Source organism: Acipenser ruthenus, chromosome 19 (assembly GCF_902713425.1).
Source record: "Acipenser ruthenus chromosome 19, fAciRut3.2 maternal haplotype, whole genome shotgun sequence".
Classification (NCBI taxonomy): domain Eukaryota; kingdom Metazoa; phylum Chordata; class Actinopteri; order Acipenseriformes; family Acipenseridae; genus Acipenser; species Acipenser ruthenus.
In genome coordinates this window covers 14,011,277-14,025,266 of record NC_081207.1, presented here as the reverse complement: position 1 = coordinate 14,025,266, position 13,990 = coordinate 14,011,277, and the positions used below count along the sequence as shown (strand labels likewise).

Sequence of the window (13,990 nt, the reverse complement as noted above, 5' to 3'; positions counted from 1 at the left end):
AAAAATGTGTTATTCGCATATCCAATTGCTACACTATTATTGGGTTAAATGCATTTCTAAATGGAACTGGTCACGTCAGCCTGCCCTAAGCTTTACCCCAGTACCAGTAATTCAGAATATGAAAATGAATAAATAGAAAAAATGTGAATACAGACTAGCTGTGGTGAACCTCCCTTACAGCTTTTTAAAATGTTTCTCGTTTAAAATGTTCTTAAAAAAAAAAAAAAAAAAAAAAAAAAAGGTGAAATAACTGTGTTAAGACAACAGATTTAGGACCACAATAACAACGACGCTAGGAGTTTGCTGCTAGCCTGTATATCAACGAAATGTTAAACGTTAATTAAATGAATGTTTGAAAATGCTAATATTTAGTTGAAAATAAATAATTAGAAAACAGCCGGAAGGATATAGTGTGTGCTGAGCGTTTAGAGAGTAGCCAGATACAGTGCCATGAAAAAGTATTTGCCCCCTGTCTGATTTTCTGCATTTTTGCATATTTTTGACACTGAATGTTATCAGATCTTCAACCAAAACCTAATATTAGGTAAGAGGGACCCTGAGTGAACAAATAACACAAAAATTTGATACATATTTCATTTATTTATTAACCCTTTGCGGTCCTATGTCGGACCTGGTCCGACATTGCAATTATTCCTATCCGGTCCAATGTCGGACCCTGTCCGACATTTATTGTTATTATTTATTTCTTAGCAGACGCCCTTATCCAGGTCGACTTACAATCGTAAGCAAATACATTTCAAGTGTTACAATACAGGTAATACAATAAGAGCAAGAAATACAATAACTTTTGTTCAAGCAAAGTATAAGTGTGACAAACCACAATTCAATAATACAGCAGATAATAGTGATAGTTACATCAGGGTATGATTAAATAGTGATAGAGACATCATCAAAAAGACGCAAAAAACGGGTTTCTAGTCGTTTTTTCTCCGGAAAAAGCCGAGAAAACCATTCAATGGTAGAGTGGGAGCGACAGGAGCCGAGACAAGCCAAAAAAAAAAAAAGGGAATATCTCATGAATAGTCATACTTGTCCCTGGCATCAGATAACGGCGGCCATAAGGAAACAAGCTGCCTGCTAATGCATCAGCGCTCAGAGAATATCACAGACATTTGCAGAGCTTTTTTCAGATGTTATAGTGATAATAGTTATAATTGGGTTGAGTTAATTAGGGGGGTGTCACAAAGATGGCTGCAGTGGGTGACGTCAGACCAGAAACAGGAAGTAACAGACAGAGACAGTGAGGTTTTGGTGAAGCTGAGCGTGACTCTTGAGTCACGTGATCGCGCTCAGCATTTAATAATTAACAGACAGAAAATAAAAAGGTTGTAAACATACAAAAACACAGGACACGGCACTTCACGCCAAAATAAATAGACAATCAAAACGGACTACACAGACAAACGGTGCACGGAGACAAACAAACACGGTGAGTAAAATAAATGGTTATTTTAGTTTAATTTACTTTCCTTTACTACTTTCCTCCTTCTCCTCACCCGTTCTCCACTCTCGAACACCCAACCACGAGTGAATGAAAATGTGTCTATATATACTGTTGTGCTGGGATTCAATTACTAATTAATTATTCACTTGAATCCCAGCACGTGAATGAATTACGTGCAACCCCGTGCTCACATATTACATTTAACCAGCACGTGAAGTGATTTGTGCCCTCCTCGTGCCTAAATACAAATCTACATTTTAAAATACACGTGAAACACAGACCCATTTATGTCCCGTGTACCAATCTCTATACACCAACATTTAACACACCACACGCAACATACAACACATAACACACAAATGCACACGGGGCGGGGCACATTGCCACAGAGGGGCAATAACTTTTTCACACCTGAAGATTGCATGTTTGATTACCTTGCACACCAAACAAATGAAAGAAGCACCAAACTTTGGTGTGATTTTTTCTCTCAGACTCCCTCTATAACAAAAATGCAGAAAATCAGACAGGGCAAATACTTTTTCATGGCACTGTATATTGACATTCCTGTTCGAGTACACACCATATTCACTATATCCTTTTGTCTGTTTTAAATAGTCTTAAAATGTTTGTCCTCCTTAAGCTATGTAGCTAAAAAATATATATAATTTTGGTTTTTAATCATAAAACGGGAATACTTAAAGCCATTAGGATTATTATTATTATTATACACGCAGTTGGCTTTATTAAGACTGTTTTTAATAAGCTCTGTGTTCCTTAACGGTGTTGCTTCTTTACAAAGTGCTTGGTAGTGATCTAAATGCGTGAACATATTCGTTGTGTTGCTGCTCTTTGAAAGAACAGCTCGACAATTTACAAATTGGCCCTCTCTTCAATAACAGTCTTTTTTTAAAACCAAAATTATCCCAGATAACTGATTATATCTGTTTTTTAGGAGGAAACCGTTTGTTTCTGTCGTTCTTGCTATCCTCCATATTTATTGTGCGCTGCTCTTGTTGATTTTTGTGGCTATATAAAATCCAGTGAAAGTTGATGCGTCTTTCTCAGAGTGTGCAAAGTCATAAAATATAAATAAATGACTGCGATAATTAAAACGGTTGATGATAGAATAATGTTAGAATGTATATTGCGATTTTCTTTATATCATCATATCGCAACACCCCTACTCACAGGATGTAACCCCTGACTCCACAAACCAGCCAGCATTTTTGTAAATAGCTACACATGTAATGAACAATAAAATAAACATTTTATTTGTGTTATCGGTGTCAGTTTCATGCAGAGCTTCATGGTTGGCAAGGTGGCAGCTGAGAGAACTTTTTCTCTGTCATCACATCTGGTGCTGTCAGTGTCGCTAGTTGCTGTCAGTAATCGCTCAGTAACAAGGTGTAAACAGATGATTGATTGATCAATCTGTAGGATTTATGACTGTTTTATTTTTTTGGAAAATAAAATTCAAGCCTAATATTTTTAGGGACCCCAACTGTTGTTATTGATTCCAATTTAGGAACTTCACATAAGGACTATTACGTTTACATCAGGACTAGCAAGTTTCAAAAGGTACTAGTCTTTTGGACTAGTACCACAATTTTGTTATTTTATATCCCTGCACAGAACAAAACATTAGATAGTTAAACAGAACTAACTTGCACTTATTATTCAGAGTCTGAGCTTCACCCCTCTCCTGTTTCAGCACAGCTGGACTCAGAGTCACTGGAAGGCAAGGCAGACAGGCCCACTTCGTCCTGCTGCAGAGGCTTCAGTTCAGTGTCTTTCAGGGTATTGTGCGCAATACTCATTAAGGGTTTTCCTCTGCGCCCCATTTTTAAATCAAACTAGTAACTGTCACCGTATACCTATAGCAACAGCTTACCTACACCATAACCCGCTATTTTCAAATGAGGCGCTTTGAATGACAGGTGCTATAGCTGGCAAATGAAAGTGCACAGTCGGTGCAGGTCTTGATGATTGACGGTCATTTAAACAAATGAGAACATTCTAGCACTGCTTCAATCAATGAGATCTGTCAGAAGAGGATGAAATTACAGTGAAACTACAGTAGCCTATAAGGGACCACTGAGATGACTGACAGCATCTAAATGATTATTTTTGGTAAGAAAATAAAAAAAATAGCGAGTGGTTTTACAGACGTTCATCCTATATAAATTTATTCAGTCAAACTCATATTTTTGGGGAATTCGACGTTTAACAAGCTTTACCGGTTAAAATTTAAAAGTAGCAAGCCTAACTACAATACACTGATATATATATATATATATATATATATATATATAGATATAGTAAACGAGCCTTGCGGCTCGGGTTCGTTTTGCCCTTTAAAATACCGACCAGACACAGAGATGGAGGGTTTGAAAGCGCTTTTGTACTAATTTTTAATGCAGAACAAAATCAAACAAACACAAAATAAACACCTAGCTCTCTACGAGCACTAACTAACACCCTGACTACAAGTGGGACAGCTAGGCTGTTTCCCCACTAAACAATACACAAAAACTTCACAGGTTTAATGCAGCACCTTTTATTTTCCACTCGTGACTGCCAGGACGCAGAGTACAACTTTCTGCCTCCTTCTTCTTAGCAGTCCTGAGCAAACTAACTGCTTTCTTTAAATACCCTGCACCTGGTCCTAATTTACAATTGTTTCCAGGTGCAGGGAATAACTAACAATTAAACAATAAAACAATTAACAAAACCATCAAACAAACAATACAGCAATACAATCAAAAAATAACATTTAAACCAAACCACACATTTTACTGCAGGGATGATTTCCAACCCATCCCCCACTGTGCTACAATATATATATATATATATATATATATATATATATATATATATATATATATATATTCTCATAATTAGTGTTTTTATTTGAATAACAAGAACAGAAGAAAGTTTACAAACGAGAGGAGGCCATTCGGCCCATCTTGCTCGTTTGGTTGTTAGTAGCTTATTGATCCCAGAATCTCATCAAGCAGCTTCTTGAAGGATACCAGGGTGTCAGCTTCAACAACATTACTGGGGAGTTTGTTCCAGACCCTCACAATTCTATGTGTAAAAAAGTGCCTCCTATTTTCTGTTCTGAATGCCCCTTTATCTAATCTCCATTTATGACCCCTGGTCCTTGTTTCTTTTTTCAGGTCAAAAAAGTCCCCTGGGTCGACATTGTCTATACCTTTTAGAATTTTGAATTCTTCAATCAGATCACCGCATAGTCTTCTTTGTTCAAGACTGAATAGATTCAATTCTTTTAGCCTGTCTGCATATGACATGCCTTTTAAACCCGGGATAATTCTGGTCGCTCTTCTTTGCACTCTTTCTATATTCTAGATGAGGTCTTACTAATGCATTGTAAAGTTTTAACATTACTTCCCTTGATTTAAATTCAACACTTTTCACAATATATCCGAGCATCTTGTTGGCCGTTTTTATAGCTTCCTCACATTGTCTAGATGAAGACATTTCTGAGTCAACATAAACTCCTAGGTCTTTTTCATAGATTCCTTCTTCAATTTCAGTATCTCCCATATGATATTTATAATGCACATTTTTATTGCCTGCGTGCAGTACTTTACACTTTTCTCTATTAAATGTAATTTGCCATGTGTCTGCCCAGTTTTGAATGCTGTCTAGATCATTTTGAATGACCTTTGCTGCTGCAACAGTGTTTGCCACTCCTATTTTTGAGTCGTCTTACTATACCAGAATCTAAATAATGTACAGTACTGTGCAAAAGTTTTAGGCAGGTGTGAAAAAATGCTGTAAAGTAAGAATGCTTTAAAAAATAGACATGTTAATAGATTATATTTATCAATTAACTAAATGCAAAGTGAGTGAACAGAAGAAAAATCTACATCAAATCCATATTTGGTGTGACCACCCTTTGCCTTCAAAACAGCATCAATTGTTCTAGGTACAATTGCACAAAGTCAGGGATTTTGTAGGCATATAGTCAGGTGTATGATTAAACAATTATACCAAACAGGTGCTAATGATCATCAATTCAGTATGTAGGTTGAAACACAATCATTAACTGAAACAGAAACAGCTGTATAGGAGGAATAAAACTGGGTGAGGAACAGCCAAACTCAGCTAACAAGGTGAGGTTGCTGAAGACAGTTTACTGTCAAAAGTTATACACCATGAGTTTGTTTGCCGAAGGGCTAGAAAGCGGTACACAAATGAGTGTCTGCAGGCAACAGTGAAGCATGGTGGAGGTTCCTTGCAAGTTTGGGGCTGCATTTCTGCAAATGGAGTTGGGGATTTGGTCAGAATTAATGGTCTCCTCAATGCTGAGAAGTACAGGCAGATACTTATCCATCATGCAATACCATCAGGGAGGCATCTGATTGGCCCCAAATTTATTCTGCAGCATGACAACGACCCCAAACATACAGCGAAAGTCATTAAGAACTATCTTCAGCGTAAAAAAGAACAAGGAGTCCTGGAAGTGATGGTATGGCCCCCACAGAGCCCTGATCTCAACATCATCGAGTCTGGGATTACATGAAGAGAGAGAAGCAACTGAGGCTGCCTAAATCCACAGAAGAACTGTGGTTAGTTCTCCAAGATGTTTGGGCCAACCTACCTGCCGAGTTCCTTCAAAAACTGTGTGCAAGTGTACCTAGAACAATTGATGCTGTTTTGAAGGCAAAGGGTGGTCACACCAAATATTGATTTAATGTAGATTTTTCTTCTGTTCACTCACTTTGCATTTTGTTAATTGATAAATATAAACTATTAACATGTCTATTTTTGAAAGCATTCTTACTTTACAGCATTTTTTCACACCTGCCTAAAACTTTTGCACAGTACTGTATACTAGGAATAGCAGAGAACCTAATACTGATCCCTGTGGTACTCCACTGGTTACCTCGCTCCATTTTGAGGTTTCTCCTCTAATCAGTACTTTCTGGTTTCTACATGTTCTTTCTTATGACCTTCTTCTTATGTTCTTATGTTAACCACTCCCTAATCCATGTGCATGCATTTCCTTGAATCCCTACTGCATTCAGTTTGAGAATGAATCTTTTATGCTGGACTTTGTCAAAAGCTTTCTGGAAATCTAAATAAACCATGTCGTATGCTTTGCTATTATCCATTGTCAATGTTGCATCCTCAAAAACGTCAAGCAGGTTAGTTAGACACGATCTTCCCTTTCCTAAAACCATGCTGACTCCCAGGATATTGTTACCATATAGGTAATTTTCCATTTTAGATCTTATTATAGTTTCCATAAGTTTACATATAATAGAAGTCAGGCTTATTGGTCTGTAGTTACCTGGTTCGGTTTTGTCTCCCTTTTTGTGAATCAGTATTACGTTTGCCGGTACAACCCCTGTGTCAAGAGACTATTGCATGATCTTGGTTAGCGGTGTGTAAATAACTTCTTTCATTTCTTTGAGTACTGTTGGGAGGATCTCATCTGGCCCAGGGGATTTGTTTATTTTAAGAGCTCCTAGCCCCTTTAACACTTCTGCCTCTGTTATGCTAAAGTTATTTAAAACTGGATAGGAACAGGTCGTCATGTGGGGCATGTTGTCCGTATCCTCCTTTGTAAAGACTTGTGAAAAGTAATCATTTAATATATTTGCTATTTTTTTTTCTTCGTCTATGATTTTGCCATTTGTGTCTCTTAGACATTTAACATACTCTTTAACGTTCTCTTGCTGTTATATTATTGGAAAAACATTTTGTAATTGGTTTTGGCCCCCTTAGCAATATTGATTTCTATCTCTCTCTTGGCCTTTCTAACTTCCTTTTTGACTTGCGTTTGTAGTTCCAAGTACTCTTTCTGTGTACTTTTGTTTTTGGTCCCTTTTAAACGCTCTATAAAATGCCTTTTTTCGCTTAATATTTTTTTTAATTGATCTATTAAACCATTTTGGCCATTTTGTTTTAGATTTAGATTTGTCTACTTTTGGGATGTAATTGTTTTGCGTCTCTAGTACTACATTTTTAAAAAACAGCCATCCTTTTTCTGTGGATGTTTTCTCTATTTTACTCCAATCTACTTCTGTTAGTATCTGTTTCATTCATACTTTCATAGTTTGCTTTTCTAAAATAGTAAACCATAGCTTTAGTCATTACTTTTTGGGTTTTAAAAATCACTTAAAATGAGACCATGTTGTGGTCTGAGTTTGCCAATGGCTGTCTGACCTCTGTTTTAGTTATTCTGTCTTTGTAATTTGAAAAGAGTAAATCAAGGCATGCCTCCCCTCAAGTCTGTGCCTTGACAAATTGCGTCATTTGTCATTTCCACCATTTCAATTTCATCCGTCGTACTCCCTACCGTTTTGTATGGGGGAAGTTGAAATCCCCCATTAGTATGGCTTCTTTTTTGCTACACGCATTTCTAATGTCATTGTATAACAGATTATTTTGCTCGGCGTCTGAATTTGGCGGTCTATAGCATGCTCCTGTTATTATGCCCTTTGAATTTGTGTCCATTATTCTGACCCATATTGATTCTGCATTGTTTTCTTTGTCCTGATTTAACACCTGGGCTTCAAGGCTATTTCTTATGTATAGCGCTACCCCTCCGCCTCTTCTGTCCTGCCTGTCTTTCCTATACAGTGTGTACCCACTAATATTATATTCGTCTCCATCACTGACAACTAAGTTTCTGTAACTCCTATCACATCGTAGTTACTTGTTAGTGCAGTAGCTGCAAGTTCTAACATTTTGTTTCCGAGACTTCTAACATTTAGATAAATACATGTAATGGCTGTTTTTCCAGAGTTGTTGCCCTTGTTTTGATGTGGTCTTCCTTCTGTTTTTTTGTTTTCTCTCCCCTTCCTTTCTAGTTTAAATGCTTCTGAACCTCCTCAAGGATCCTTTCTCCGAGTATATTTGTTCCCTTAAAGTTTAAGTGTAGTCCGTCCCGCCTATATAGTTTAGATAGTCCTTGTTGTAGAATGTGCTCCAATGTTCAAGAAAGATGAAGCCTTCCTGTGTGCACCACGATTTCAGCCATGCATTTTGATTTTGTATTTCCAGCTGACCGTATGGTCCTTTGCAAGGTGCCTGCAGTATCCCAGAAAATACCACAGTTTTGGTCTTGTCTTTTAACCCTTTGCGGTCCACCGACATCATCAAAAAGACACAAGAAACAGGTCTCTAGTCGTTTTTCTCCGGAAAAAGCAGAGAAAACCATTCAATGGCTGAGTGAGACCGATAGGAGCCGAGAGAAGCCGAAAAAAAAGGGGCATATCTCACGAATACTGATAGACCCGACACCACATAGATAACACGGACATAAACAAACAAGTAGCTGCTACCGCATCCAGCGCTTAAAGAACATCACAGACATTTGTAGAGCTTTTTTTAGATGTTATCGTAATAAAATAACGACTTGGATCGCATTATTGAGGAGTTTGGTGATAAAAACGAGTGATCAAGAGATGATTTATCGGTATGTAATATTATTAAGAGGCATTTGAAAAATATAGTGAACAAGGGGTGTCCTGTTGATATGCAGTGCCTTCTTAAACCTGTTTTACTGTGAAAAAAATACTTTTAAACAGCGCGTCTAAAATAAACTGCGCGTGTGACACGCACTGAATAAATGGACCGCTAAGGGTTAATTTCATTCCTAGCTCTCTGAATTTGTTTTGCAGGGATCTTGGCCTGTCTCTTCTAATGTTGTTTGTACCGATGTGGACGACTACTACCAGGTCGTCTCCTGTTCGTTCTAGGAGCCTGTACACGTTCTCAGTGATGTGCTTGACTGAGGCTCCTGGAAGGCAGCACACTGTTGTTGTAAGGGGGTCCAAACTGCAAACTGAACTTGCTGTGTTTCTCACTATGGAGTCCCCAACAATCATGACCTCCCTTCTTTTAGCTGCCTGGCCAGCACTGTTTATAGGGTCTTGGATGTTGTTCCTTTCATTCTCTTGATGTTGATTTTGATCATCTAAATTTTGAAGTGGCTTTTTTTTTGGATGTTTTGATTTTGGTGGTTGTGTTTTGACAAAGTTTCTTTTCCTGCTTCTGCCTACCTGAACCCACCTGTTTAGACCATCTTACATCTCCCTGGTGGCTTTCAGTCTGCTAGGGGTGCTGACTTCCATGAATTCCATGAATTGTGGGTGTGCCAGCTCCTCAAGCTCCTGTTGCTGTCTCATTTCTTGCAGCTCCATTTCTAGCACATTTACTAGTTTAAGCAAGTCCTGGATCGTGCGGCACTTTACCACACTTGGTTGACCTCTGCTGGGTTTTCTCGGATTTCCCACATCATGCAGGTGTCACAGATTACTGATTTGAAGACCATGTTCATTTTTTTTTTTTTTTTTGTAATTTTGGTTAGCTTCTACAGCTGTCAACGTGCTTTCAAACTGCTTCTAACTGCTTTTCCACGACTGTACTTCTCCCACGCTGTCGCTTCCACATGCTGTCGTTGGGAAGACCTGCCTGGCTTTTGTTTTATCTGTGTTGTGCTGCTGGCTCCGCCCCTCACCCTTGTCTCAGAACAGCGGTGAATTTGAATCAGCTGCTCTCAGTTTCAGCTTGTTATCAGAAAAAGACACGCAGCTGTTAGACTTTAAGCTGCAGTGTTTTCTGATTGAAGCAAATAAAGATGTAATTTCGCCTTACTGCTTCTAATCCTGTTTCCTCTCCCCAGGCGAGAAGCCCAAACCCCCCCCATCCTCCTCGCAGCCACCCCCTCACCCCTCACCCTCCTCCTCTCATGCCCACCCATCCCCCCCAGCCCTCCACACCCCAGGCAAGCGCGGGCGCAAGAAGAAGCAGCCAGGAGGGGCCGGAATCAACAGAACCGTCATGCCAGCACACTCCGCCATCACCGGCGGCAACCAGGCCATGATACTGGCACACCTAGCAGCAGGGGGGCAGGTGAGAGAGAGACTTTTTTTTTTTTTTTTTTTACTTTTCACAAAACTTTATTTAAATCGTCTTTTAAATATTTTATGAAAAAATCAACAAAAAGCAAAAAAAAATAAAAAAAATGGTTCGTCCGAAATTCAAAGGAATACGGTAACCATTTTAGCGGTCTTTTATCCGTAATTATTAAAACAACAGCACTCTCATGCAAAGGAAGAGAGAAAATGTGGAGAAACAAAAGGTCCTCCTTAGATGACAGAATTAAAGTTATTAAACTTGTAAAGACAGTAAGTGCCAGAAAAACTGCTGAAAAATGGGAACTAGGTGTCTTCCAATGTGTCAGTTTCGTGTTTTGTTCTTTCCCTCTAATTTAACAGATGTAGCAGCTTAAGTCCAAACCATTAAAAGGTAAATAAACACAGACAAATTCAAGCCATACTTATAAGAGTATGAAAACAATGTGAGCGGTAATCGAAAAATATCTTATGCTTATGCTGGCGTTGATTTCAGGATGCAATAAATCAACACGTACTTGAGGCAGACACAGGCATTGAAATCTGCAAAGGATTTAAAACATTTTGTGTGACCTGAGACAGGCATGCATTCAAATAATTTGTTTTGTAAATGCTGTCTAAATGAATGTTATTAAATTACATACCTCCTTTTGTTCATATTACATCTTTGGCTTTTACAGTGTATGTAAGACATACATAATTACAGGAAAGGATGTCAGAGACAAATAGAATATTAATAAGTTATGGGCCCTCTTTTAAGAGACCACCTTTGTTAAGAGGCCACTATTAGACTGACCTTGAGTGGTCTCTTAATACAGGTTTGACTGTAATTCAAATACAAATCATTAGCAGTAATTATGTAAACAATGTATTTTCTTATCACCAGTGTTATGCTTTAAATATGAACTGGAAAATAAAGCATAAGAGGACATTTTATGTGCAGTTTTGAAAACAGTTGTTAAAATGGATGCAAAACAACAAATGTCTAATCCTACTTGCAGTTCAAAGAAACAAAAAATTCTTGCAATTCCCTACCTTCTTATATTAACTTTGCTTTTTTTTACATTGGAAACGAGGATGATCCGTGTCCTCAGTGTGTGATTTGTTGTGTAGTATGGGCTCACGAAAGCCTTAACACTAGAACCAACGGATTTTCGAACTACCTAGAACCGCCACGTGGGTCATTTTGACCTATACATTTTTAAACTGCTTCGATATGAAAATGAAAGACAAACTATCGGATACAGCTCAATAGTTTTATTCATGAACATCATATCAAACATTTGGCTGCAGAAATACAGTATTTAAATGAAAAAATAAACTTTTTTTTTTTTCAAAATGAGCGCATTTCAAAAGAAACTACTGTGTAAACGGGTATATGTACATGTAAAACTGAAACAATTTTTTTACAGTACCATAAAAATGTATATATTACACTACTTCCGGGCATGTAAGCCTATGCGGACTACGCCTCTGTACCTGAGCAGCTGCAGCGTTTGCCTATTGCACTGCATTTCTTCTTCCTGTGTTTATTTGTTGTATTTATTTATAAATTGCACTTCTCAAACACTTGTAAGTCGCTTTCAATAAAGGCGTCCGCTAAATATAATAATAATAATAATAATAATAAATAATAATAATAATAATAATAATAATAATAATAATAATGTGCCGCTGTAGGCAAACGAGGCACAGCTGTGGCTATTTGGGTCCTACTTCATCATTCAAAGACCGGTGTATGTAACACGAATTACATCAAAAATAGCACCCAAAAAAGCACGTTGGGAGATAGTGAAATTGAAGAAGGGAACTATGAAAAAGACCTAGGAGTTTATGTTGACTCAGAAATGTCTTCATCTAGACAATGTGGGGAAGCTATAAAAAAGGCTAACAAGATGCTTGGATATATTGTGAGAAGTGTTGAATTTAAATCAAGGGAAGTAATGTTAAAACTCTACAATGCATTAGTAAGACCTCACCTAGAATATTGTGTTCAGTTCTGGTCACCTCGTTACAAAAAGGATATTGCTGCTCTAGAAAGAGTGCAAAGAAGAGCAACCAGAATTATCCCGGGTTTAAAAGGCATGTCGTATGCAGACAGGCTAAAAGAATTGAATCTATTCAGTCTTGAACAAAGAAGACTACGCGGCGATCTGATTCAAACATTCAAAATCCTAAAAGGTATAGACAATGTCAACCCGGGGGACTTCTTTGACTTGAAAAAAGAAAAAAGGACCAGGGGTCATAAATGGAGATTAGATAAAGGGGCATTCAGAACAGAAAATAGGAGGCACTTTTTTACACAGAGAATTGTGAGGGTCTGGAACCAACTCCCCAGTAATGTTGTTGAAGCTGACACCCTGGGATCCTTCAAGAAGCTGCTTGATGAGATTCTGGGATCAATAAGCTACTAACAACCAAACGAGCAAGATGGGCTGAATGGCCTCCTCTCGTTTGTAAACTTTCTTATGTTCTTATGTTCTTATGTAAAGCAAAAAAGAAAATAACTAAATTCCTATTCAAAGTTACCGCACACAGCAGACTAGAAGAAATGTGTAAACACTATTGTGTAAACAGATGTAAACAGGTAGGCCTATATACATACAAAACTGTAAAACCGAAATATATATTTTTTTCTAAAAGCAATATAAAAAGAACATATATAACATAGATTTCATATTGGGCACAGAAGTTGTTATCCTACCTGCCATTTCCCTTTGCTGTGTGTATATGCGTGCAGCTTGCAGGATTCCAATCTAAATGGCTACTTTCAAGATGAAATATTTCCTTTTGATATTTTCCTTGAACAAAACGAAGGATTGATGTCTCCCAGGTACATTGAGAAATAAAGCAACTAGGTTTTCACTGAGTTGGCACCTTGGTGCAATTGTACAAATCCACAAACACAAGCAAATCTCTGTCTCGTTGCTCTCTGATAGGGGTAGTCTGTCTACAAACAAAGAAAGACTTGAAATAAAAAATAAATAAACAGTGCTAGGAGGAGGAAGGAGCGAGTCTTGTTTGCTGCATTTACAAAAAAATAGAATATCTTACGTTGTATTAAAAAATAAAAACATGTATTGTAATGCAGGTTCTAGTGTTAAGCCATCCAAATTGAAGCAGCATCTTGAGACACGGCATCCACACAAGTTTTTCCAGAAGAAAGCTGACCAATTAGCTAAACAGCAAGACATTCTAAAAAAATCGGTCACTGTCTCAAAGAAGGCAATGAATGCGTCCTACCTGGTTGCAATGCATATTGCAAAAAACTGCGCACAATTGGTGAGGAACTGATATTACCAGTGGGCGCCAGTGCTGCAGAAAAAAAAAATAATTCCACTGCTTTCTACACCGTGTACGAAAACTTGATGAACTTCATGAAGTTTTAAATGCAGCAGTTAAGGTTGTGAACTATATTGAGACCAGTGCTTTAAATGCACATTGCTTTTAGGCTTTGTACTGTGAATCAGGAGCTGATCATGAACAGCTATTCATGCACACTGAAGTACATTGGCTTTCCTGTGGGAAGATGCTGCAGCTTCGAGAAGAGGTGCGTTCCTTCCTTACTGAAAAAAGCACCCCCAAGCTGATTTTATTGATAACTGGCTTCTTTAGCTAGGATACGTTGCAG

General features: G+C 37.9%; 1 protein-coding gene across 4 annotated transcripts in view; it reads left to right on the top strand.

Annotated features, from left to right (window-relative positions):
- Positions 1–13,990, top strand: part of LOC117424267 (zinc finger protein 362-like) — a 56,786-nt gene that overhangs the window by 21,532 nt on the left and 21,264 nt on the right. For all 4 annotated transcript variants that reach the window (XM_034040471.3, XM_034928324.2, XM_058992510.1 and 1 more), the window contains one exon: positions 10,128–10,357. In XM_034040471.3, the coding sequence (XP_033896362.1) occupies positions 10,128–10,357 (230 nt within the window). The remainder of the gene's footprint in view (positions 1–10,127; positions 10,358–13,990) is intronic.